Source organism: Puma concolor, chromosome C2 (genome assembly GCF_028749965.1).
Source record: "Puma concolor isolate L17-30 chromosome C2, mPumCon1.1.hap2, whole genome shotgun sequence".
Lineage (NCBI taxonomy): Eukaryota > Metazoa > Chordata > Mammalia > Carnivora > Felidae > Puma > Puma concolor.
The window spans coordinates 22,173,275-22,201,032 of NC_141675.1; the positions used below are offsets into that span (position 1 = coordinate 22,173,275).

A 27,758-nucleotide genomic window follows, 5' to 3' on the forward strand; every position below is an offset into this window, starting at 1 on the left:
GACTTTCTGACTGGAAAAAAACATTATTAGCACATCTGAATAAAAGGTACAAATTAAATAAAGCCCATTTGGGGGCAACTGGCTGGCTCAGTCCGTAGAGCATGTGACTCTTGATCTTAGGGTTGTGAGTTCAAGCCCCACAGCGGGCACAGAGATTTCCTTGATTTGTTACTAGTTTTTTAGATATGGTTCTGGGTATAATCTATTCTGTTAATAAAAAGAGCGTATTATTGCCCAATCCTTCACAAGTATGTCCCTAATAAACTTCAAACCTGAGTTTTGCAGTAAATTATTTTATACAACAGTAAGGTTTTTTCCCAATGAGCCACCATTAAACTCTCTTGCCTAGTGAAAGATATTCTGACAGTACTTGCAGCATTTACTCTGTTCTTTAGCCTCTGAATCAGCTGTTAATTGGTTAATTTGTATGACTTCAATAAAAAAAGAATATTTCTTATTTGGGGATAAGTTTATGGGCACCCAGTTAAAAATCATTGCCATATAGGGGCGCCTGGGTGGCGCAGTCGGTTAAGCGTCCGACTTCAGCCAGGTCACGATCTCGCGGTCCGTGAGTTCGAGCCCTGCGTCAGGCTCTGGGCGGATGGCTCGGAGCCTGGAGCCTGTTTCTGATTCTGTGTCTCCCTCTCTCTCTGCCCCTCCCCCGTTCATGCTCTGTCTCTCTCTGTCCCAAAAATAAATAAAAAACGTTGAAAAAAAAAAAATTTAAAAAAAAAAAATAAAAATCATCGCCATATAATAAAAATGTTTGGGAATGAGAAGGGCTTGGTGCACGAATAGTGCAGAGAGAATAAAATGCGAGAGCCACCAAAGTAGACCATTCTCACAGAATCTACACCTTAAAGTTAATGGAAGGAGGTTGGGGGGCCTGGGCAGCTCAGTCAGTCAGGAATCCAACTTCTGCTCAGGTCATGATCTCTTGTGCTCTGTGCTGACAGCTCAGAGCCTGGAGCCTGCTTCGGATTCTGTGTCTCCCTCTCTCTGCCCCTCCCCCTGGTTGTGCTCTCTCTCTCTCTCTCTCTCTCTCTCTCTCTCAAAGAATAAATAAACATTAAAAAAAAAAATTACTGGAAGGAGGTTAAGGTCAATAGAAATACTTATATTTTTGTTACAGAAAATAGAAAGCATCCTTATTAGTACGCTAACTTCATTGCTTTATAATCAACAAATGTGGAATCACAATCATTACCAGTTAAAATTACCTTAAAGGAAAAAGTAAGAGCACTAGGTAGGTCAAATGACCACTGAGCTACTATAAAGCATGTTATTTATATATTAAAAAAAATTTTTTTTTAATGTTAATTTTTGGAGAGAGACATAGCGTGAGCAGGGGAGAGGCAGAGTGAGAGGGAGACAGAGAATCTGAAGCTGGTTCCAGACTCTGAGCTGCCAGCACAGAGCCCAACGCAGGGCTCGACCCCATGTATTGTGAGATCATAACTTGAGCCAAAGTCGGATGGATGCTTAACCAACTGACCCACCCAGGAGCCCCAAGCGTGTTGTTTATATTGTTCAGAGCACCTCTGTGCCTCAGTGCTTTGAAACTTTCTCCATTAAAATATTTGATTACAATAATTTGCATACTTACATTACATGTGCATACTTGAGTTGTATTTGTCAATCAGTGGTTTGAAAAGAACGTGAGAAAGAAAAATAGCCCTTGTTCAGGGCAAAGTGAACATGAAAACAGTCATTCATCAGTGAGAAAGAAATCTCTTTATGCCCATATTTTGCCCTGATAAATATTTTAAATTTTTTTTTTTAAGTTTGTTTATTTTTGCAGAGAGAGAGAGAGACAAAGAGAGGATGAGTGGGAGAGGGGCAGAGAGAGAGGGAGACACAGAATCCGAAACAGGCTCCAGGCTCTCAGCTGTCAGCACAGAGCCCGACGCGGGGCTTGAACTCACGGACAGCGAGATCATGACCTGAGCTGAAGTTGGACACTCAACCGACTGAGCCACCCAGGTGCCCCTGCCCTGATAAATATTGCTCTGAGCTTATTTTCCTTTTCTATAAAAAGTATAATCTAATAGAAAAACATATTTATCCAAACTTCTCATTGAAATCTTTAGACATATATCTGCTTGAACTATTAGCTCAAAGTCCAGGCTTTCAACTCACCTAGAAGAAATTTAACTAAACTGAAAAGTACTACAACCTAATAAATAGATAACAGTCTTTCAAATTTAACAATATTACTAACAAAATAATTCTTGGAACGGATCTAGAAGAGAAGAATCCTTTAAAAAAAAAATCAAGAATTTTTAAAAAGATTGGGCACCTGGGTGGCTCAGTCAGTTAAGTGTCTGGCTCTTGCTTTAAGCTCAGGACATGGTCTCTTGGTTTATGGGATCAAGCCCCACTTCTGGCTCTGCACTAACAGCGTGGAGCCGGCTTGGGATTCTCTATCTCCCTCTCGGCCCCTTGCCTGCTTGTGCTTGCATGCTTAGTGCTCTCTCAAATAAATAAATAAATTTTAAAAAGACAAACCAAATATGCCCCAGTGTAATTTGTTTTGCCTACATTTACTGTTTGAAAACTTACCTATTGCCATGAATATTTCATTTACATTCATTGATGTTTTAGCTGATGTCTCCATGAATAATAAACTGTTGTCATCTGCATAGGACTGTGCTTCCTGTTTATAGAACAAAAAAATGAGATAAATACTTTGCACGTACTATACCTGCCTTATTTTTGTTATAGAAAAAGAGGCTTATTACTACTCTAACTTGACTACCTATAATCAGCAACTGGGTAATAAGCAATTACTACTAAAGGTAATAGGGAGATAACAGCACTCTTGTAGGATACCTTTTCAAATTTCTTTTTGCCTTAACTTCTTGCACTATTCCATTCTGATTCATCTGATCTGACATTAAAATTTGATTTCAAATAGTGAGTTCCAGAGGGTGGAAAATTCTCCTATTCTAAATATAAAAGTCTCTTCGATCTCTATAGCAAATTTTATTTATGCTCATTACTCACAATGAAGACAAAGGGAATCCTAGTATCTAATACTGGCTTCAAACACTAAATGGCTAACTATTTTGAGTATGTCATGAACCATTCCTTTAAAAATTACTATATTTTTGTCATGCTTTACATTTTACATATATTATTGCCTTTAAGCCTCACAGTTGTGAAGAGCAACCAATTATCTTTCCAATTTAAAGAAAAAAAACGAGGTTCCTTTGAATTGTGTGAGAGGGCCACTTTTGACTATAACTTAACTGCTCTATCTCCCACACTCTATGTTGGGGACGAACCATCTCAGGGTAATAGATATTATGCCTCATAGGACTGTAACCAGAATTAAATAAAATCACAATTGCAATGGCAGCAATATGCTCAGCTTACTACCTAATGGTGCAAGAAATAGTAGTTCCCTTTCAGTCCATGTACTCCACCAACAGCCATCATCAAAGACAATTATGCCACCACTGATACTATATAGTATATAGTATATAGTATAGTATAGTATATAGTATATAGTATACACTATATATATAGTATATACACATACACACACTATATATATACAGTATAGTATGCAGTGTACAGTTTCTACTATATACCATATATAGTAGAGAAACTAAAGAGGGAGAGAAGAGGGAAAGTTTAAAAATGTCTAACTAGGGACATTTGTTTTAAATAATTTTACTTTAGGGGTGCATGGGTGGCTCATTGGTTGGGTGTATGACTTTGGCTCAGGTCATGATCTCATGATCTGTGAGTTTAAGCCCCACATTGGACTCGCTGCTGTCAGAGCAGAATGCACTTGAGATTCTCCATCCCCTTCTCTCTCTGCCCCTTCCCTACTCATGCTCTTTCTCAAAAATAAACACAGGTAAGTAAATAAGTAATTGTGCTTTATTTTGCAGAAGGGAACATTCTTAGTTAGCTAGAATAAATAACCTATAAGTGGATTTTTGAGCCTTCATTTTTGAAGGCCCTTTTAAGAACCACGTAGTATAAGCTGTATGTGTATATGTGTATGTATGCTAATATAAACATTGGCAGATAGATAAAAAAGGTTAGGAAGGATACTAAAGTATGTGTGGGGGTAGAGGGATTAGGGTAGGAGGCAATCAATAATCTTTTGCTTTATAGATTTCTGCACTATTTGTGAAAAATCACTTCTTTTGTAATTGTTTAGATCAACAAAATCTTTGAGAGTATTTATATATTACAATTATGAGAAGATATTTAAAAATTCAGATTTGTCATGAGAAGCATTTTATTACATACAGTAGATCAACATTTCCTTAAAAAATTGATATTTTCTATTATTTGCATGGCTTTAAAATAACTAATTCAAGTGTAGATACAGAAGGAAAATTTACAATACATATGTGCCTTCAAACATACCTGGAAATCGACAGCTCTTTTATTTGCAAGGTCAGCCTTGTTTCCTGATAAAGCTATTACAATGTTAGGACTGGCTTGCCTCTGAAGTTCTTTAACCCAGTTTTTGGCTCTGGCAAAGGACTCCTGGGAAACAAAGAAACAGCTATTTGGCACAGGCTCAAAAAATGGTTAGGGAGAGTCTCTGTAAGTAAGACAAAGCTACAAACTCTTCAATGTAACTCGGAAAGAAGTGCTTAGGATTATTGTATTATTTGAGACAATTTCATCTTTTTTTTTTTTTAATCAGTTCTTCCATCTCATGAAAGCTTTGGCAGAAATGTCATGGTTGGGTATCGAAAAAAAAAGTTAAAAAAAACTTTTCTCTAATTGAAATTCTGAATACAAGAAATGTATAGTCAAAGTAGTTTCAGTGTAGAATACATTTCTACTTACCTCATTTGTGATATCGTATACAACTATGGCTGCTTGTGCTCCTCTGTAGTACATTGGTGCTAGGCTATGGTATCGTTCTTGACCAGCTGTATCCCATATTTCAAACTTTACTGTTGTGTCATCAAGACACACAGTTTGGGTTAGAAAAGCAGCTGAAAGAAGAAAATGTCTGCAATAAGTTTAGCATCATTTCCCCCCTAATATTTTCACAGTATAGAAACCACCTGGACATAGGATACACTGTACATGAACAGTTAATAGTGGCTTTAGACACCTGAAAGGTCTGTGCTTCAAAGCTTGATATACATACATGCTTGTTAGACCTTCATAGTAAAATGAGATTCAAAGACTTTTCTATATTCTTAAAAAGTTTATTGTAACACTAAATAGGTTTAGTAACATTTCTTAAATCGCTCTACACATTACAAATTTAAGAATTTTTTAATTTTAAAACAGTTCAAGAAATATACACTGATATTCTTGAAAAATAGCAAGGGGCGGGGAGCTGATAGAGAGGACGGGCATACCTATTACTACACCACATACATTGTCAACACCACGCCCCCTGCTCCATTCTCCTGGTATTTATTGGCATAGTCTGCTGATTTAGTTCCAGTCCTTTATGACTAAGTATTTTTTGTTATGATGTTTTTCCTTCAAAACATGATAAAACTTTAATTTTCATAATCGTTATGAACTCAACCTAAACTTAATTTGTTAAATTCAGATTCAATATTAACTCCTGTTTCAGTCCTTGCCATAAGGACTTTTTGCAATGTGCTCTTTCATCAGTTCTTTTCTTAGATTTTAACAAGAAAGTATCTTTTTTTAAAAAAGTAATTTCTACACCAAACATCAGGCTCAAACTCATGACCAAGAGTTGCAAGCTCTACTGACTGAGCCAAGTAAAGTATTATTTTATGGAGATATTTTTGCTTTTAAGGTTAAGAAGTCCGCTGTCCAATCTTGCAAATTACATATCATTTATTTTCTGAACTGCTTCTTGAGAATAGGAAGTAAAATTTCCATCATAATCCTCTTAGCTCTAGGAATAAACATCAGGAAAAACACTGTAACGGATACTTTAAAAAAATGAAAAGAAATTGATTCATAAAAGGTAGTTTATAATCAAGTGAATTGAACTTTAAAATATCAGTTGTTAGGGGGTGCCTGGGTGGCTCAGTTGGCTAAGCATCCAACTCCTGATTTCAGCTCAGGTCATGATCTTATGGTTCCTGAGACAGCCCTGCATTGGGCTCTGTGCTGACAGTGCAGAGCCTGCTTGGAATTCTCTCTTCCTCTCTGCCCTTCCCCCACTCATTCTTTCTCTCACTCTCAAAATAAACTAAAAATTGTTAGAGTAAGTTTCTAAGTGTAGCTAGCTGCACTAAAATAAAGATACTTAGAACCAGACCTACACTTAGCCATTTTTTAGCAGCATGCTGTCATCTTACAGTTGTTTTCCTTCGTTAACTTTGGTAATTAATCCTCTGCTACTCTATCATTCATTATAAATTAGTATGCCCTTCCCTTTTACTTTCAGCTCAAGGTGTGATTATTCAACTTTCTCCCAAACTGGCACAGTATTAAGTTATAAAATTTTCTAAAACTCTGGGGTGCCTGGGTGGCTCAGTCCGTTGAATGTCAGACTTTGGTTCAGGTCATGATCTCACAGTTCATGAGTTCAAGCCCCGCCATCAGGCTCTGTGATGACAGCCTGGAGCCTGGAGCCTGCTTCACATTCTGTGACTCCCTCTCTCTCTGCTCTTCCCCTGTTCACACACTGTCTCTCTCTCAAATATAAATAAAGGTTAAAATTTTTTTTTTTCTAAAACACTGTCCTATCATGCAAGAGAATTATGATCCATTTCTGTAAACTGTAGTTTATCTAGTGATGTCAATTTTTCATAAGTGACTCACTAGTTAATATCACATGTGCTGAATAAGCCAAGTCTAATTAGATATTTTATTTTACCTTAAATATAGTATTTATTTTTCACTGTATTTTTTATAAGGTCAACTGGTTGCTGGCTTTATATTAGCAACTATAACCTTCTCAGTTTTATAAATGTCATAATTGGAAATATCTTTATCTTAAGCAGATTCTAATGAATAGTTCTGTGAATTCTCAGAAGTAGCTAATCATAATTAAAATATGTTCTAATTCATTGACCTTAACGTACAAAATTAGCAAAAATATTCCATTTACTTAAATCCTGTATATATGGTAAAGGACACCAAAAAAAGCACCACGTCACTTTTTCAGTCAAGAAAAGTTCTTCTGCAGAATCAAAAAATATTTTTAAACACTTAAGCCTCAAAAACAATACTCCTTGTTTTCATAAAATGAAAAAAGGAAAAAGATGCATCACAAACTATAGGCTATTTCTCAAACTATACTGTTTGATGCAACTTGGAAAAAAAAACTGGATAATTTGCATTCAGACTGTTTTCTCTTTTCTATGTTCACAAATACACTGGGAGTAAAAACATTCATTTACACTTCCATAAATCAACTCTAGGCTCAGAGACATAATTAATAGTTATGCTGCCTTAAAGGAAATATAATCTGAATCTCAAACCAGTTAAAGATATTACAAAAGGCTACCAATCTTTTTTTAATAAATGCATGTACAAAAATGACAAATAAAATACAGGCAAGGAAATTTCAACAAATACATTAAAACAATAACCCATAAATGTAGATTCACAATCACAAAGCACTCACACCAGCAGGCTAAAAAAGAAAAACCATGTATTTAAATAAATGACAAAAGGGCATTTGAGGCAATATCCATTCCTAATATACATGTAGGAATCTTCCTTAAAGTTTATCAAGTGTCTATTGTAAGCCTGAAATTAGCATTTTGCTTAATAGGAAAGCACTTAAACAGTCTCTCTAAATCTAGAAACCAAACAAGAATGTCCACCATCACCATTATTTATTAACATTTCAAATATCCTTATAATAAAATAGATTATTGTGGGGTGCCTGGGTGGCTCAGTCGGTTAAGCGTCCGACTTCAGCTCAAGGGCTCAGGTCATGATCTCGCAGTTCTCGTGGGTTCGAGCCCCGCATCGGGCTCTGTGCTGACAGCTCAGAGCCTGGAGCCTGCTTCAGATTGTGTCTCCCTCTCTCTCTCTCTCTGCCCCTCCCCCACTTGTGCTCTGTCTCTGTCTCTCAAAAATAAATAAATGTAAAAATAAAAAAATTAAAAAAAAATAAGATTATTGAAAAGAGATTATTTTTAAGAGGCATGACTGACAAGGAAATCCAAAGGCATTAACTAAAAAAGAACAGATAAAATAATGAGTTCTTTAAATGGGCTAGAACAGATCAAAGTCAACAGCCTTACAACACACTGGCAATAACCAGGGTTTTAGTTGTTATGCTTGGAGGAAAATGGATCCCAATTATATTAACAAAGAACAAGAACAATCAATTCACTTAACTCCTCTTAGCATCCTTCATCACACCCTATTTAATAGCCCCCAACTCTGTGCCATGAACATTTTCACATTTTTTATAAACACTGATTTATGTAATCTTTTTCTTCTAGACTAGGAGTCTCTTGGGAAATTACTGTTAGCTATTCTTCTCCAAACCCAATAATAAAAATCCCAGTTCATATAAATATTCAAAATGTTTGCTAAAAGAAGTTCATAAAAGATATGTCTATTTTGGGGGTATCTTTGATAACATCTGAATAGACAAATAGTTCCCAAATGGGGAAAAAAAATAGACATTTCAAAAGGCCTCTCTCTACCCAAGTTATTATATAACTAACACAGTATCAAACAAAATACCATCAAGATCTCTTTAACTTGGTTAACACCATACTGTTATTCATGTGCTATGATAGAGCATAATGATGGGGGTGGAAAAAAAGTAACAGTATTAAGAGGCCAGGGGGATGGGGTTTTAGGGTACATCAAAACCACATTAAAACAATTAAAAGTGCTGTAGTGTCACAAGAACAGAAATATTATGTTATGGGACAATTCAGCGTTATTGAAACATTACATACTGCAAGGCCATCATGATTCCCTAATGTTTGCAAATTTTCAAATACCTCCCCCATAAAACTTAGTGAAGTACAGCTGACATCTTCAAATCCTTAATGCTTCTAAAATCACATTGCTAATCATTTATAAAGTTATAAAAATAAATTCTGACACTCAAAATATACACTACTACATCGATACTGTAGCAACATTAACCACCACCAACTTACCTTAATCTGCACAACCACTTTAATTTATCCAAAACGTCTATTTTCTGGCTAAGAACCATCACTTTCTTAGACCTCTTCATTTTCTCTTCACTTCATCACCAGCACTAGCAGTTGGTTTTCTTTTCGGGCCCATATTTCACAAAGAAACAGCTTTTATCACTTCGAGAGTTACTGTGTACGCGACGACAAGTAGAGAAAAACAAAGCTGTGTTGAGATGTGGGTGCTGGCCTGTCTAATAGGCTCCCTCTTTGAGCTACAAGATCAGTTCCTATTGGTAAGCCTGGCAGCAAGCAAGTAACATTTCAGTTTCAGCAAAACTACAAATTAGCAAATCACAGACCTTGCAGTCAGCTGAGATAGCTGAAACTGTAAATGTTAAATCTGCAAATACCAAAGGCCTATAATGTGCAAGACCTTCATAAATAATAAGCAAGGAAGAGACACTGCAATACAATGAGCCAGGGGAAAAATATCCAAAGCATTATCCGGATAATAGCATTATCCAAAGGTTAATAAATCAGAGTTTAATCTAACAACTAAAATGATTCTACATGAATTGAACAGAAGGGCATAATAGAGAAAAACCAAGGAACCAATACCACCCCAACCCTCAACTTTGTATCAAATCTGATAGAAAAGGATTATGTTATTAGAACTGACCAAAAATCCTATATGACTATCAGTTTGATTACATAAAAAAATTTGAGATTTTATCTGCCAACATGTATCATACACCCATAACACAGGGATGAACACATTTTTGGAAAATTTCTACAGTGAATATTAAAGGATTAAATTTTAATATGTAGATAGCTCATAGAAATCTTAAGCAAAACTCCCAAAGCATCAAGGATAAATGTGTAAAGAAAATTCACAAAAGAAATATAACCTAAGAGAAAAAAAGTCAACATCACTAGTAACAAAATCATCCTTACAGCAAAAAGTCGAAAGAAAAGTTATTTTACTTCCTTATGAAAAAAAAAAAAAAAACCTTGAAAAAGTGTGGCAAAAACTCACATTGCTGGTGATATAACTGTTTTGAAAATAATTTTGCCAACATGTAGCAAAATAATGAAAATGCTGACACTTGTTAATCTAGTACCTCATGGAATTTCCAAAAGATGGTATGGGGAGCAGGAGAATAGGAAGAAGAAACCTTTAGAAAGAAAGAATTTTGTACTTAACAATTAGAAACAACTGAAATGTATAAATGCAAAGGTACTGGTGACTTCGTAGGTATTAAATAGCAATTACATTAAAAATGGTTATAAAATAACCTTTAATTGCCAAAAAGTAAAAAAATATATATATATATATAAATTCCTGGTAGGTATATGGTACATCTATGTAGGAACATGACCAGAAATGCACAGAAAAAACTAAAATAACAGTAGTCTCCTCACAGTAGAATCATGACTGAATGTTCTCCCTTATATATAGTGGATTTGAGGCCTTTCAAAACTGAAAGGTAAGGAATAGAATTGCTAGAGAGAAGGGTCTTGGTTGAGGTTCTCAGAAGCAGATCATAAAATCCAAGTTAGAGACTGTTTGGGAGTGATTTGCAGAAGCAAAGTTTTTTAGAGGCAAGGAATTTAATAAATGAGTTCAATGGATCTGAATCAAACTCCAAGATGAATATCCAATCAGGGAGAAGGATGGCAGGAATTGACCGGGCAGCATCAAGAGGCAGGTACCAAAATTATCAGGGTAGAAACTGGCTTGTTGGGAAGAGTATCAATAGCAGTAATTGAGTATAACGGATTTTCTCAGATAAGCACTGACTTCAGATAATAAAATTGTACACAGAGAAGAATATACGCAAGTCTAAAGCTAACAATAGGCAAAATAAAAAAACTAAGCCTATTATTTCCCATTAAAATCATATGTGCATTGTGAGGAGTACCCAGTGGATTATGACAGCAAAAACCACATATTCAGGAAAGAGTTACATTTCAGTTAATGTAAGAAACAGAAGGGGGATAAAAAAAGACTAGGGCAGACAGGAAAACATACAGTGACTAAACCCAGAAAGAAAATACTCCAAAAGCCTGGCAACAAGGTAAAAAAAAATAAAAAAAAAAAAAAAATTTTTTTAATGTTTGTTTATTTTTGAGAGAGAGACACAGCATGAATAGGAGAGGGGTCAGAGAGAGAGGGAAACACAGATTCTAAAGCAGGCTCCGGGCTCTGAGCTGTCAGCACAGAACTCACAAATTATGAGATCATGACCTGAGCTGAAGTCAGATGTTTAACTGACTTAACTTTACCTAGGTGCCCCAAGCTAAAAAAAATTTTTACTAGACGGGTACTATGTAAAAAGATGGCAATATTTCTAAAAGCAAATCCATCTTATGAGATGATCTATAAGTCACTAATTACATAAGATTCATTCTTAATCAATGAGCATCTAATAAGAGATTGATATTCAGAATACATAAAGAAATCCTACAATTCAACAACACAAAACCCCAAACATCTAATTAAGAATTGGGCAAAGAAATAGACATTTGTCCAAAGAAGATATGCAAATGACCAAGAAGCTAATGAAAATGCTTAACATCACTAGTAGGAAAATGAAAATCAATACCACAATGAGACACTAGTTCACACCCATTAGGACAGCTATGATCAAAACAACAGAAATCAAAGAGCTGGCAAGGATATGGAAAAATTAGAACTCTTGTGCACTGATGGGAATATAAAATGGGGCACTACTGTGGAAAATGACAGATTCTTCAAAAATATTAAGCAGGATCACCAGATGATCCAGCAATTCCACTTGAGTATACACCCAAAAGATGTGAAAGCAACGACTTCAACAGATGCTTGTATACCAATGTTCATAGCAGTATTTATTCACAATACCCAGAAGGTGGAAGAAAACCCAAAATCCACAATGAAGGATCAACGGAAGATATGCAGAATGTGGTCTTTATTATACATATGGTGGAACATTATTCCGTTGTAAAAAGGAAATTCTGACACATGAGAATATGGATGAACCTTAATGACATCTTAAGTGAAATAAGCCAATGACAAAAAGACAAATATTGTATAATTTCCCTTATATGAGATTCCTACACAGTGAAATTCTTAGAGGGAAAATAGAATGGTTATTTGCTATGGATAAAGGTGGGGGAGAATGGGAAGTTATTGCCTAGTAAACAGAGTGTCAGTTGGGGAAGATGAAAAAGTTCTGAAGATGTTCAGTCCTGATGGCTGCACGTTAATGTACTGAATGTTCCAGAACTGTTAATTACTTTTGTTACTTTCATTATTATTAACGCTTATTCATTTTTGAGAGAGAGAGAGAGAGAGAGAGAGAGAGAGAGAGAGAGAGAGAGTGTGTGTGTGTGTGTGTGTGTGTGTGTGTGTGTGTGTGAGCGGGGGAAGGGCAGAGAGAGACAGGGAGACACAGAATCTGAAGCAGGCTCCAGGCTCTGAGTGGTCAGCATGGAGCCTGATGCGGGGCTCAAACTCACAGACGGAGAGATCATGATCTGAGCCGAAGATGGACGCTTAACCGACTGAGCCACCCAGGCGCTATTTTTATTTTTTTTAAATGTTTAAATTATAAACTTTATGTCATGCATATTTTACAACAAAAAACATCCAACAACACCTAAAGGCAACTGCTGCTAAATGAATTGCAATCTTGGAAAATATTTAAGGATACCTAACTCTCTTAAAGGAATCTACTAACCAGGACATAAGCTAGTCACATGTTACCTGCTGAACATTACCACAGTAGTATTTCTGATACCAAACTATGAATATTGTTTTTAAATTAGTCTTAAGAGTTTGAGTTTGGTTAGTATTAATAAGTTAGGGCCCCAAACCTGAACACTCTATGATGGGACTGATAAAATCAGTAAATGAACCTTCAAGGCTAAGAATCTGTGCTTATCCCACCACAGGCCCAAACCTTATAAAGTCTTTTCTCACCAGATTGGATTTATATAACAAGGATGTATCAAATAATAAACTGGGAAGCAGAATGAACACATTACAAAGAGGAAAGGTGAAGAAAGGGGAGAGATTGTGAGAAGTTACTAACTAGTTTTCAGACAAATGTTCTCCAAGGAACATCAATACAGAAAAAGTTAATGAAATTAACTTAGCTTTAAGGGATGTGTGTCTTTGAAAGACATTTTATCTGTGGACAATAGGTACTTTATTAAATAGTTTAAACAGTACTTTATTAAATTCCCGTAATATGCAAGGAAAAGACACTTCTGGCTTCCAGGTCTGCATGTATGGTGCTTAGAAGTAGCCACGCCATCCTAACAAGTAACTGAAAAATTGTCAACTCTTCTTTGATCTGTAAGAAAATTGAGGGGAGAAGGCAATACACTACTCCCAAAATTGTACAGAAAGGTGGATATGGTAAGGATAACCTCAGAGCAGAAGGATGAGCAAACCAGCTCAGGTAGAAAAACCTAAGCTGTAATTGACAAACTGCTAGAAATTAAGTGTGGCCAAGTCAGAGTTAAAAACTCCAGAGGCAAAAAAATAAACAATCCAGACTACATCAAACTAAAAAGCTTTTGTACTTTTTTTTTTTTTAGTATTTTTTTAATGTTTGTTTATTTTTGAGACACAGGGAGACAGAGCGCCAGTGGGGGAGCGGCAGAGAGAGAGGGAGACACAGAATCCGAAACAGGCTCTAGGCTCTGAGCTGTCAGCACAGAGCCCCATTCGGGGCTCAAACCCACGAACCCTGAGATCATTACCTGAGCCGAAGTCGGATGCCTAACCGACTGAGCCACCCAGGTGCCCCAAAGCTTTTGTACTTTAAAAGAAATCATCAACAAAATGAAAAGGTAACCTGCTGAACAGGAGAAAATATTTGCAAATGATGTATCCAATAAGGGGTTAATATGCAAAATACGTAACAAACTCCTACAACTCAAAACACCCAAATCTGATTAAAAAATGGGCAGAGGACCTAAATACTTTTTTCCAAAGACCTACAGATGGCCAACAGACACACGAAAAGATGCTCAATGTCACTAATCATCAGGGAAATGTAATTCAAAACCACAGTGAAATATCACCTCCCATCAGTCAGAGTGACCAGTTAAAAAAAAACAGAAATAACAAGTGCTGACAAGGATGTGGGGAAAAGGCAACCCTAGTGCACTGTTGGTGGGAATGTAAACTCATAAAGACACTATGGAAAACATTAAACATTAAAAAATATTAAAAATAGTAATACACAATCCAGGATTCTCACCTCTAGGTATTTACCTAAAAGAATATGAAAATGCTTATTTGAAAAGGGGGAAGCTTCTTTTTTCCCCCTTCTCTTTAGTGATACACCTTCTGCATTGGGTTTAAGAACCTAGCACTTAATGCTTCCCCAACCTCAAGGGAACCTCTCAGATCATTAAAGTATTACTGTCTTGAAGTGACTCTTTAATGCTTAGCAATAAACCTATCCACTAAGGAAGTTTAAAAGTTCTAATATTTGTGAATTTTACAACACAGGAATGGAAAAGGACAACTTAAAGAAGGGAGAAAAGACAAGGAAGATTTTAACTCCCAGAGTTAACAGTTACAAGAAACTTGTAATCTTAAAACATATTTAAGTTGAGCAATGACAAAAAAAAAAAAAAAACAACTGGAACTATCTCCAAGGGAGGAAAAAATTGATGAAAAGACTGGAATCCTTTTGATCCCATAATCATTAGATAAAATTATTTTTGGTTCAGTAACTACATCTAGAACTCTATCTTACAGAATTAACTCCAGAGAGAAAAAAAATATTCCAAGAAAATGTCCACAATTAGAGGATTACTTAAAACAGCAATCAAAAATACAAATATTAAATGTCCAACAATAAGAATATGGTAAAAAAATGTGAGATTACCAGTTACTAAAATAAGTATGAATAAAACAGAGATACTGAGAAATTAACATTAATAAATGAAATAAAATAGAATAGCATCTATTAAAAATGAATTCACATAAAAATATCATGAAGTTATAGTTAACAGAAACACAATGGGCTCTAAAAATATGAAAAAATTCTTGATCTTCCTCATAATATGACAAAATGGCAAAATCTACAAGTCTCTTTTGAGTTAATATACAGTAACAGGCACATTCTGTACATTGTTGTTGAAGGGCTGTCAGAAAATTATATCAGAACTACAAATGTATGTAACCTTTTATATAGGCAATCAACTTCTAGGAATTTATACCATAGAGATACTTGGGATACATCTGAAATTACTATGAATTATTTACTGCAATACTACATTATATTAAATTAAATTATATTAACAGCCAAAAATCTAAAACAATGTGCAAATTCAAAACTAGAGAAGTGACTTAAATATACATTGATATGATCCATGCAATGGAATACTGTTACACCTAAGAAAAATGAAGATGCTCTTCATAAAATGATATGGATAGATCTTTGACAGAATGTGTTCTCCAAGATGGCCTCAACAAGATCTCCCACACCACATTCTTCTTACATGATGCTGACACCCCTCCTTTGAATCTGTGAGTCTGTAACTAGAACATGATTGATGCTATCTATGTAACTTCTGGGGCAAGGTCATGAAAGGCCACCCAGCTTCACCTGGTACTTTTTGGGACACTCATTCTTGAACCAATCCATCAAGCTGTGAGGAAACTCAAGACAGGTGGTAAGGCCCACATGTAGGTGTTCTGGCTGAGGCTCCAACCAATAGCTAGCAGCAGTTGAGATTGAGTCTATCTAGCCCCAGCACTGATAGCAACCCATGAATGATCAGAAAACCATCTACAAAGCCCACTCGATTCCCAGAACCATGAGAGGATGAAATGATTTTGCTCTAAATCATCAAGTTTTGTGGTTGTTTCTAAGAAAAAAAAAAAGTCACGTGAATATTAAAGTGAAAAATATAGGCTACATTATAGTAGCCCTGATATGTTTCAAATTGTATTAAATGGGGAAGAGACTATATAGATTAAAAGTAATAGTAACTTCCCAAGGGCATATAACAAATTTACATTGTCTTGGGTGGGGGACGGAGAGAACCCAGTGGGTTAGGAGAATATAAGAAAGAGAATTTTTAGTGTAACCTCATATAACCGTAGTAAGGTCCTCGTAAAATGCTGAGAAATGCTAAAGGTACCCAATAATTAATATAGTGACTTGAGTCCCATATCATCAGATTATCCTCTTCTTTTTGAGTCCAAAAGCACTTGCTATCCTCAAGGATAGAAACCATGAATAACTGGTTCCTCATCCTGCTTCTACTTTCCACATCTGTATTACCTTGAAAAGAGGGTGAATGCTGTTTATCAACTTATTTCAAATATTGTTTTATAAAACTTGTAAAGCACTAAGGATATTCATTTCCAAAATCCAATATGTAGCTTCAGTAACACTTTCATCTTGAGAAATTTAATAATTTGCTAGCTAGTTCGTATTTATATCAAGCTAGCCAATGATCAAACTCCCAAAACCTCCCTCTTGAAATTATTTCCTATTGCTTTTCTTATTCTTACACAGTCTTATTCTCTCCACCAAGAGGTCTGTAATAAAAGCTCTCAACGATGACTCCAAATTAGCTTATCCCATGTTAAATTCAGTACGCATCACAAGATTGCATATAAGTAACAGCTGATTATTATAGTGTAAGATGCAAAAGGAGAAAAGAAACATTTTTCAAAAACAATGTTTTCTCTATTTTTATCAAGTCAGAATTCTTATTCTATTAACGAAGTTCTTAAAAAGCTGCCCATTCTCTCTCTCCCTCCCCTGCTTTCACACTCTCTCCCAAAATAAATAAACCTTAAGTAAAAATAAATAAATAAAAATAAAGTTTCCCAACCCACCACATCAAATCATTCAAACCAAGTATCTTATGTGCCTCTGGTGTCTACCGAAGGTCAATTATCCACAAACCTTAAATGTTCAGAACAGAGTCAACAACAGAAAGGTAGCAAAAATAGTCCGAATGCAGCCAAAATAGATGTCATGAAGTCCAAGCACCAAAGTTTACACAAATTTACATATTTCTTCAGTATGTAACTGAGAATATACTTCCTTTATATATACGTATGTATCCTTTTTTGGGATATATATATATAATAAATAAAAAAGATCAGTCAGAAATTTAGGCCTAATTTAAATAGTGGTATGTAATACCACTTTTCATACCTTATGTGTACTCAATCTGTCTCCCATCCTAAACTGTAAGATTTGATTTCTAGTACTTAGCACAATGTTAGGAGCTTGGTAAATTTGTTGAATAAATGAATTTTAAAGAAGTTTGACAATCTTACTTCCCAGTCTGTAAGAGAGTAAAAGCAGCAAATTAATCAACAGAGGCTGTTCGCTATAGTTAGAACTAACTGGCAAAAACCATTCTACCAAATAGCTTTGAACACTTAAGCAGCACCAGAGGGCAATCAATGAATCAAGTAAGACAGGACAAAAACTGATGTTCAAAAACTGAAATTATGAAATAAATTTTAAGAGGAGGAAAAGATTAAAATGTACGGATTATACTGTTTAATGTGGAAAGTACACACTAAAAAAAAAAGCCTGCTCTAGAAGAATTCTTACTTACAATCCTCTCATTTTACAAATGTTCAAACAGGGCTCACAAAGTGTCCATAAAAGGTTGCCACGACTAAAAACAAGATTACAGACTCCTAAGTGGCAGCAATGTTTAAATACTCCTGTATAACATTCTGAAGTAGGATACTAGAAAAAAAATTACTGTTAATTCTATTAAAAAATCATTTTTTAGGACAAAACTCGTATAAACTGATATAAAGTAGCCAATCTCTACCAACTTCTGTCAGTAATACAACCTATCTCAGATACTGAATACATACTTTCTAGAAGGAAATAGTACCATGCATAAAGATAATATTCTTTCACTTGAAACCAATGATTAACTTCCACAAATTTTAATTCTCACTGTATTAGAAAGAACAATGAACATTTCAAACACCATTTTTCTAATGAGTCAAAAACCATATGCTTATGGTCTGTCTCTATCTAGGTCTTCCATCCTTTCTCAAAAGTACTTTTAATTGAGAGCAATGTGATGAAAAAAGATAAAGGTAATAAACGTAAGGGTTACAATTACAGACCTTTCTCAAGTCATAATGGGGTTAATACTGATAAACCCATCACATTGAGAATTTGGTAAAAATGAAAAATTAATTTATACACCTAACCTACCTTTGCTCAAATGTACTCAGAACACTTATGCTAACCTTCAACTGGGCAAAATCATCTAACACAAAACCCATTTTATAATGAACGGTTGAATATCTCATGTAATTTTTTGAATACTGTACTAAACATGAAAAATGGAATGGCTGTTACCGGTACAGAATGGTTGTGACTGTATCGGTTATTTGCCCTTGTGATCACGTGGCTGACTGGGAGCTAGAACTCACTGCCATTTCCAAGCATCACAAGAGTATTGTACCAAATACTGCCGGCTTGGAAGAAAATCAAAATTCAAAGTATGGTTTCTACTGTCTGTATTGCTTTTACACCATCATGAAGTTGAACTAAGTAGAACCACTGTAAACTGGGGATCATTTGTATACAGTCTTTCTGAAGGCTAACAAGTGAAGGGCAACAGTAGAAAGTTTACTACTACAGGAAGAACGTAAGTTATTCAGATTTAAATTTTCTGGCTGGCTTTTCTTTCTCAGTTTAGGAGACAAGTTTAATATCTGAATACATTTAGTATTCTATTTAACAGTGTAATTTCCCCCTCTGAGAAAACTTCCACAAATAGCTTAGTTCATGTGGGTGGCATGCATTTAATGTAATATACACGACTAACTAGTTTTGTGAAAACCAATAAATGGAGAGGGAAAAATTAGTAAGAATTTACCAAGCAGAATTTTAAGAAACTTAGTTGTACGTGCTTATACTATCCACTTGAATGAATCTGCAAAAACTTCATTTTTAGGATGGCTCAAATTTAGTTAAGTACTTGCTTTTATAAAGTTTTTAAAGTCTTATTTGTTCCTATAAATTTTATCTTCCAGGGGTGCCTAGGTGGCTCAGTCAGTTAAGCATCCAACTTTGGCTCAGGTCATGATCTCACAGCTCATGAGTTAGAACCCAGCATCAGGCTTTGTGCTGACAGCTCAAGAACCTGGAGCCTGTTTAAGATTCTGTGTCTCCCTCTTTCTCTGCCCCTCCCCCACTCGCGCTGTCTCCTTCTCTCCCTCTCAAAAATAAACATTAAAAATTAAAACAGTTTCATCTTCCAACAAAGGAAATCTAAACATAAAAAACTTATTACTGTCATATCCTAAATCAAATGCCATGCACTATATGGAATAGTCATAATTCCAAAGTAATGTCACGCTGTAGCAATATAACAATGATAAAAATGACTCAGCAAAAAGTAATGGTGATGGTAGTGGTAACAGCTAACATTTAATAAGCATTTTACTCTGTATTACGCACTGTGCCAAGAAATTTATATGTACTTTCATTTAACCCTTACTAAAAACTTTTCTAGTTAGATACATTATTTCCATTTCATGTGAGAGCTGAGTCTGACTTACCTATAATCAAGCAGCTAATATGTGCCATGTCCTGGAACTACAATTTAAAAAGGCACTTGTTTCTTTAATTAACTTAGTGTATAATCAGTCCTTGATTACTTTTGGCAATAAAGGAGAACAGCACTGGTACAGATAACTGAAAACTATACAAAGTCCCTTAGTAAAGAGAGACAAAGCAGAGCAACCCTGATGGGACAGAGAAGGGGCCATACTCTCTTAAAGGGCCTACCAGGTTAACAGAGTTGAGGGAAGGGGTTCCCATACAAAGAGATAGAAGTCATGTGTGATGTTACCAGGACACAATACTTGTAATCCTCAAAGTGGAGTAGCTGAACAAACAACATGTTTTCAAAAACCCTACTCAAACTGCAGTTTAACAAAAAGCAATTATTCCAAAAACTTTAGTGTAAATGTAATACTGACTACTCAGAACACAAAAAGCAGTGGTTCTCAAACTTCAGTATGCAACAGAATCACCTGGGAGACTTGTTAACATTTAAGATTACTGGTCCCACTTCAGTGTTTTGGTTCAATATAGGACATAGGAATTTGCATTTTTAACAAGTTCCCAGGTAATGCAGATGCTTCTGGATTACGGAACATTCTGAGAACCAGTGTGCTAAACCAAACCTCAAAAATAACAGTTACCTGCAGGAGGAATGTTAATATTCTCCCGTACAGTTCTGTAACCTAAACTTGTCTGACATTCCTTTGATGATCAGTGCATTCAAAATTAAACTCTGGTATCAAACATTTACCTTTCAAAAGAAAAGAAGAAGAGTTGAATGACTGCATCTTATTTCATTGCATATTAAAAAACAAAAAGGTTTATTTACTTATTTTGGGAGTGGGCAGAAGGCGAGAGAGAATCCCAAGCATTCCCTGCAATGTCAGTGCAGAGCCTGACACAAGACTCAATCTCACAACCCTGGGATCACGATCTGAGCTGAAATCAAGAGGTGGACGCTGAACCCACTGAGCCACACAGGTGCCCCTTCACTGCATATTTTAACATTGCTCTGACTTACGTTGAAGATCCACTTGTTTATAAATAGCATTTAAATGTATTTAAACAATATTTTTTTTAACAGGAGTAACTCACTTGAAACCTTTAAAGTCTTAAAGTACTCAAGGTGTTAAGTGAAAGATGAACAGCCCTATCCAACAGATATTTACTGAGGAGATACTGAGGAACACAATCATATGAACCAAATGCTCCTTGCTAACCTTCTGGGCTCTTTTTTTTCCTTTTTAGAGAAAGAGAGGGAGAGACAGTGTGTGTGTGAGGGTGGGGGAAAGGGCAGTGGGAGCCTGACGCGGGGCTTGATTCCACGACTTTGGGATCGTGACCTGAGCTGAAATCAAGAGTTGGATGTTCAACCAACACAGCCACCCAGGCGCCCCTGGGTTCGTCTTAAACAATAAGAACATAAATGTCCTGCAGACTTTAAATCCCTACAAATAAGCTAGAACTCCCCGAAGTATTAAACCCAACACCTAACTACTTAACTTTATCATGAGTGCTATAGGGCAAAGGGGCAATTGTATAGGATGCAGTGAGACAACATTGATTCTTAAATCGAGCTATCATGTTTAGAACTGCATAAACTACCCTGATATTCTTGATGAAGGTAAGGCTCTAGAATACACAAACTCAAGAGAATAGCATATGATTTCAAACATGAAAATTTTAAGTTAGCTCTTCAGACCATACCTAATGTTAGTAGGTATAAACCATCAAAAAATAAAATGCAAACATTTGGCTAAGTTCATTTGTTAGGTAAGTCTTACCACACATCAGCCAAAACAAAAATATATATTACTTACAAGTTATGGACTTGGGGTGTTGATAATTAAATAGCTCAAACCATGAAATCCTTACAACAGAATACTAGTATTGTCCCTAAGGGCGAAGAGCTGTTATCAAAGAGCATAAAACAGCACTATTAAAACATATCTAATCAATGTCTTAAACCTTAAGCTTACACTATGTCAACTATGTCTCAAAACAAAAACAAAAACCCAGTGCTCACAGCTATAATCATAATGGCACTGTCAGACTTCCTAAAAATTGGTCGTCTATAACAAACTGTCCAGGGGCGCCTGGGTGGCGCAGTCGGTTAAGCGTCCGACTTCAGCCAGGTCACGATCTCGCGGTCCGTGAGTTCGAGCCCCGCGTCAGGCTCTGGGCGGATGGCTCAGAGCCTGGAGCCTGTTTCCGATTCTGTGTCTCCCTCTCTCTCTGCCCCTCCCCCGTTCATGCTCTGTCTCTCTCTGTCCCAAAAATAAATAAACGTTGAAAAAAAAAAATTAAAAAAAAAAAAACAAAAAAAAAACTGTCCAACAACCGTTAACAGAGAAATTTGGATATAAATCCCTTCTAAAGTTGGTTTTAAAAGTCAATTTGCACAAGTAGAAAATATTAAGGAAGCTTTAGATATAGGGACAAAACACTTGAAAAATCCATAAATGTAGATCACCTGATTTGTGTTAAACGGAAATGCAGATTACATATACGCATACAACATTTATCAGATCTGTATATTTACAACTCACTGACAGGGTTCAATTTTTCTTACAAATGTCCTTCTTTAAATATCATTAGGACAAAGTACACTTGGATGACCATAATATCCAAAACAAAAACAAAGATTCTAGTCTTACCCTCCTGAGGCTCTTGCAGTTCCCCAGGAATTAAGTTCTTTACTATATAGTGCTTCAGTGTTGTTAATGGACTATGCACTGTGAAGAGGGGGAGGGTGGCACAGAGCCAGTCCCAAACCTATCTGGCCCAGGTATTTAGCCTAGAATGCATATGAACTTTGGGAAATGCTGCCACTGACAATTACTTGACAAGCGATACTACCTTGAGAGATATTTCATTCCTAAACCAAATGTGTGTGTGTGTGTAAATGTTCTAACAAAAAAATCACAAAGAATGTATGTTGTTCATTACATTTTTAACTCAAAAGCTCAATGATGTGGACTACATTTTTGAAGGTCACCCATTATAAAAAACATAAAACACTGAAACAATAGAACACTGTGTAACTTGATATATACACAAATGAAAGAAGATGACAAACACATTGCTACATCTATTAAAGTGGAAATACCACCTATGTACTGTATTTACTGTACGCAGGGAAGTCAGGAGGTAGTACAGTTTTACAAACTATTTCATTAGAAAGGTCTGAACTATGAATAAAATTATCAAGTGTACCTGAGAACATACACTAAATGCACAACATAAAGTTATATTCCTAAAACACAGATCTAAAGTTGCTACATATTAGCTGGGTCACATATTTCAGAAGTTTGACTTTTCAAAATCTATTTACGTATACCTTTAAAAATATAGTACTGCTTAATTACACACACCTTGCAAAATATTGTGAATCTTAAAGCTGTGTGGTTCCTCTGATATTACCTAATTCAAAAGCTTCATTTGACAGATGAAACTGAGGCACCGAAAAAAGTTTTGCTCCAATGCTATATAAGCTGTGAATCTGATTAATTCAATCACCAATCTCCTGTCTTTATCCACAACACTGCACTATTAGTTGTCTCCTCTTTGTCCTGCCTCTTACCCTCCCCCCATCCCCTCTCAACCCTACCAAAACCACTGTATTCATGGCTTACTCTACCTCTTCCTCATCTTTGATCTTTCTCTCCAGGTCCCATTTCCCTTTCATGTCCCTTTCCATTGACCACTGACTTTTTCTCTTCAAGTTTAATAAAATTTAATTAATTTTACTAATCAGTGTTAATATACAAATAGTCTAGTTATTTAGAATTAGGATTTTAAGGTTAACCTTCACTATTTATTATTTTCATTATTCATTCTAAAGCCAATATTATTCAGCACAAACGTATTAATTCGAAGAAGCTTCTCATCATTATCAAGAAACAGGTATCGGATCAAATTTAATTACTTGGGACACTGACTCTGTTCATGCTTGTATCTGTAGTCCAGCTTTTACACAATCATCTTGGGGATAACCAGGAAATCAAAATGTAGAAAGATACTACCTAAACAAAAATCAAGATAAGTTTTAAAGCTTGAGGTCTGCTGAACGGTTTTCTTCACTGTGTGACCTATTTAGGTATTCATCATCACACAACTGGAACTGCAAAATCTTTTTTGCCAATGTATGATTCAATTAAATGAAGGGAAAAAAGAAAATCTCACCCCCTATGGTACTCTCTTGAAATTCATGAAACTGGCCCTTCACAAAACGAAGCACTAGGCTTGATTTGCCAACAGCAGACTCTCCCAGAAGTACTAGTTTGAACTGGCATATTTTATTTCCAGTATTTGGCCCGTTGGGTCTTGTTGCTCCTCGATTAGCCATGTCCAAATTTGAAAGAAGTCCCTAATTTCAGTCTTTTAAATGAACTTCCAGGATGCAAGGTGTCAAATTTTTTTCTTTCTGGATGTAGAGAAACCTGTAAAGAAACAAATATTGTATTATTAAACACACAAATCAGTAAACAAATCTAATGTTAATCACTTCAGTAATTTTGCCTATCACATATAATATAATTGTAACCTCTACAGGACACCGATTCCCATGTATTTAAATTCACCACCTTTGTACTGAAATAATGTAAAAGTATGAGACTTAAGCCTAAAATCCTGCTATAATTTTCAGATCAAAAAAAGATTTAAAGCTAATCTTTATTTAAGACTCAACTTTGTACCAGGTAGTTAAGTACTTAACATAGTCATTCAACAATCCTATAGACTGTTACAATCCTTAAAAATGAGGAAACAGGCACAGAGAGGTTAAGTAACTTGACTGAGGTCACATAGTTACTGTGACAGAGCCATGACAGAGCCACAACACAGCTGTGTTTCAAACCCAGTCAACCTGAGAGATGACTTAAGAGTTCAGGTTTTGGAGCCAGACTAGATGGGTTAAAACAGTTTTGGGGAAAATTCAGTTCATAAATGGGAAGTTGTTACAACAGATCCTAGAACATAGTAAGAACTCAATAAATGTTGGCTATTATTTGAAGGCCCCTCTTAAATTGTACAGTTTTTGATTAATGGTAATGTCAAAGTAACAAATATTTTGTGTGTCTAGTAGCTAAAAGACTTAAAACTGTTTCCTCATGTGCTCAAATACATCATACATGGAAGTGTTAACAGTGGTTTTCTATGTGGTTAGCTTATTGGTGTCTTATTTACTTACACTCTTCTGTAGTTTCGGGGCTAATAATTAAGTCGTTATTTTCCATTTAACACATTTAGAAAAAACTGGCCTAAATGGCAACTTCTAACTCTTTTCTTAATACCTACTGCTAATTTTCAATCTGAAAGGAGTAAGGGAACATTAAAAAGGACTCTCTTCCAATCTACTCAAAAATCACAGTTTTCTTATCTTCAGTCAAAATCTGATTATGTGCTTACTAGTAATACTAAACCTGATGATTCCTCCCCCTAAAAATCACTGTTATATTTGGGTACCTCATATAAGAAATTTGCTTTCCCCATGAAATGAGGTTATATAAAACTCCCTCTCGACAATGGATTAATAAATACCAATGAGACCTTATATTTGAGACAATAAAATCACCACTGCCTTATCTCAACAGCAGCTTTGCAGAGTTCTTTTAGTAACACATACTGAACTATTTAAACGTGAAATGGTATGTCTAAGTTGTTTCTAAACAGTAGGGATATAAATACAACACTACTGGCCATAGATCATTTAAAGCAGGTGATGGGTTCATTCTACTATTCTCCCCCTCTTTTGTGTACTTTAACATTTTTCTGTAATAAAAAAATGCCCCAATCTCCACACTGACTCCCCACCACATTAAAAAATATTGGATTTGGTGATGTAATCTTGACTGGGTATACTGAAGTCTCCATTTCCAAAATACCTAACTAACTTACATAGCTGCTGCAGAATTAAATGAGAGAATATATGTTAAAAAAAAAAAGTCTCTAATACAGTGGCCAACACATAACAGGGACTGAAAAATGGCAGTTAGAGTGGCTCTCTGATAAAATAAACAGAACATCATGCAGACTAAACATGTGAACACACCTTTAGATATTTCAATACCAATTGAAATATTTCCCAGTTGTCTCACTACCCACAAAACAGCAAATTGAAATACTCGTCAGGGACAACATGCTCCAAATTTTCATGGCCCAAAATTTCAGGGAAAACATGAGACTCCCATTAAAAAAATTAATTTTTTTTTTTTTGCTGTGCCTTTTAAGGGTTAAAGCTGTTGGAACAGATCTCTCTCCAACACTCTAGAGCAGGAAATAAATGTATAAAGTTAGCACAGTAAGGTTAAAAATCATGGGCATTCATTTTTATTCGCTACCGAAACTTTTGTTTTGCAAAACGAAGATTCTGCATAAAATGCATTTTAAAATCTTTTGAGAACAACCGGTATCCTATGAAGTCCTCTAGGAGCTCGTTAATAAAGATAGCATCAATAACAGCAGCTAACATTTACCAGACCCTTATTTTGTGCCAACCATTATTCCATGAATTTTGCTTACTGCAACCCTATGAGCTCCTGTTATCCCAATTTTGCATTAAAAATAAAGTTTCTGAGCTCTCTTGACTTAAAACAGGGCGGTCCACGTTTCTTTTTTTTAACCAGTTATCTGAAAGGCATCCGAATCACCATTGAGACCAAACCCCAACTATGTGAATTGCGACGTTTAGAGCTTACAGTCTGAGAATCTCACGGGGGTAACCAGCTCCCAGGGAGGAGAACAGCAGACAGGTTTAATAAGGTCTCTACCCACTGTGCGGGTGCAGCGGCCCAGCTGTCTTGAGTTCTTTTAAGCTGCGGTTCACCACCCTTCTTAGACCAGACAGTCCCTAGGCATAGCATGTTGACGCGCCTCCCCCCTCCATTACCCGTCTTTGGAAGTCGCAGGTAGGCGGAGCTCCCCCCCATTCACACCTGCTGTAGGCCCCGGTTCCTCCTTGGAGAGTACCTGAGTATCTGATACCAAACTCCCAACGGCCTGAACAAGCAGGACCCGCCAGGCCCCTTGGCCCTCTTTCCCATCCTGCTTCCCCCAACCTGGCCTGGCTCGGGCTGGGACCACCCCCTCCGGGACGGCCAGGACAGGGGCCAGACGGAACCGCGGCCTCCGGCACTCTTTCACGGCGCCATCTTGAGAAGGGAAAAGGGTGACACCCGTCGCTCCCTCAGCCAGTCTGCAAATCCTGGTCTCCAGAGCTGTTTGAGGAATGAATCACTAGGGCCGGCAGGACGAGACGCCAGGCTCGATAGCTCTGGGTACTGGCGCCGGGCGGGGAAGAATGGGCGGGGGACTCCGTGCCGGCAGGGCCGCGGAGAGACCGAGGACAGCGTATAACCTGGGGTCCCGGCCGGCGCCGGGCAGGGGAGGGACGCTTTGGTTACCTGAGACCGCAGCACGCGGAGCCGCGGGGCTGAAGCCTCCCAGCAGCAGGTCCCAGGCGTGGCCCGAGGAGAGGGTGAGGCTGTGGCTTAGACGGCGGCGGCGCGTCTCCTCCTCAGGCCGCTCCCCTCAGACTGGACGGTGCCGGGATCGTGCCGTGGTGCCGCCCCCGTCCGGCTCCGTCTCCGCCTCTCTCCGCTCCGCCTTCCTCTTTTCCTTTCTCCTCCTCCGCCACCGCCGGCGCTCGAGTTCCGACTAATTCTTCCTCCTCCTCCCTCCTCTGCCTCCTCCCCTCAGACCAGCCGGCGGCTCCGTCGCGAACCAAAACACAAACACTCAAGTCCCAGCGCGGGAGCCACTTCCGCCGCCAGGCGCCGGCCTCGCCGCCACGTCGCTGCACGTAGCGAACTACGCCTCTTCGTCACTTCCGCCGTCTCCAGTGCGCTCTCTCCGTCTGCTCCCCCGCCCCTTGTCGAAGCCCTGGCGGCCCGGCCTGGTTTTCGGGGCCGGGTGGGCCGTGTCACGTGACCTCGGCGAGAGGCCGCGTCGGATTCAGCCACCTCCCACCTCCCTCCCACATCCCAGGCAAGCACGGCCCCGCCCTTGTCGGCGCCATTGTTATCTCGGTGGCTGTCTCGGTCTACCGGCGGCCGGCGTGGGGGTGGGGGTGGGGGGGGTTACTCCTTTACTCCCTGGCTTTCGGGGAAGCGTGAGAAAACTGGGGTTTGTTGCTCCCCGC

At 37.2% G+C, this 27,758-nt stretch overlaps 1 protein-coding gene across 1 annotated transcript in view; it reads right to left on the reverse strand.

Annotated features, from left to right (window-relative positions):
• RAB5A (RAB5A, member RAS oncogene family) overlaps nt 1–27,376 on the reverse strand; it is a 30,665-nt gene extending 3,289 nt beyond the window's left edge. The window contains exons 1-5 of the mRNA XM_025914045.2: nt 27,022–27,376; nt 23,804–24,060; nt 4,822–4,973; nt 4,390–4,512; nt 2,563–2,656 (exon numbers count right to left, since the gene is read on the reverse strand). Coding sequence (XP_025769830.1) covers nt 2,563–2,656; nt 4,390–4,512; nt 4,822–4,973; nt 23,804–23,966 — 532 coding nt within the window. The 5' untranslated portion in view covers nt 23,967–24,060; nt 27,022–27,376. The remainder of the gene's footprint in view (nt 1–2,562; nt 2,657–4,389; nt 4,513–4,821; nt 4,974–23,803; nt 24,061–27,021) is intronic.
• Between the last annotated feature and the right edge of the window lie 382 nt (nt 27,377–27,758).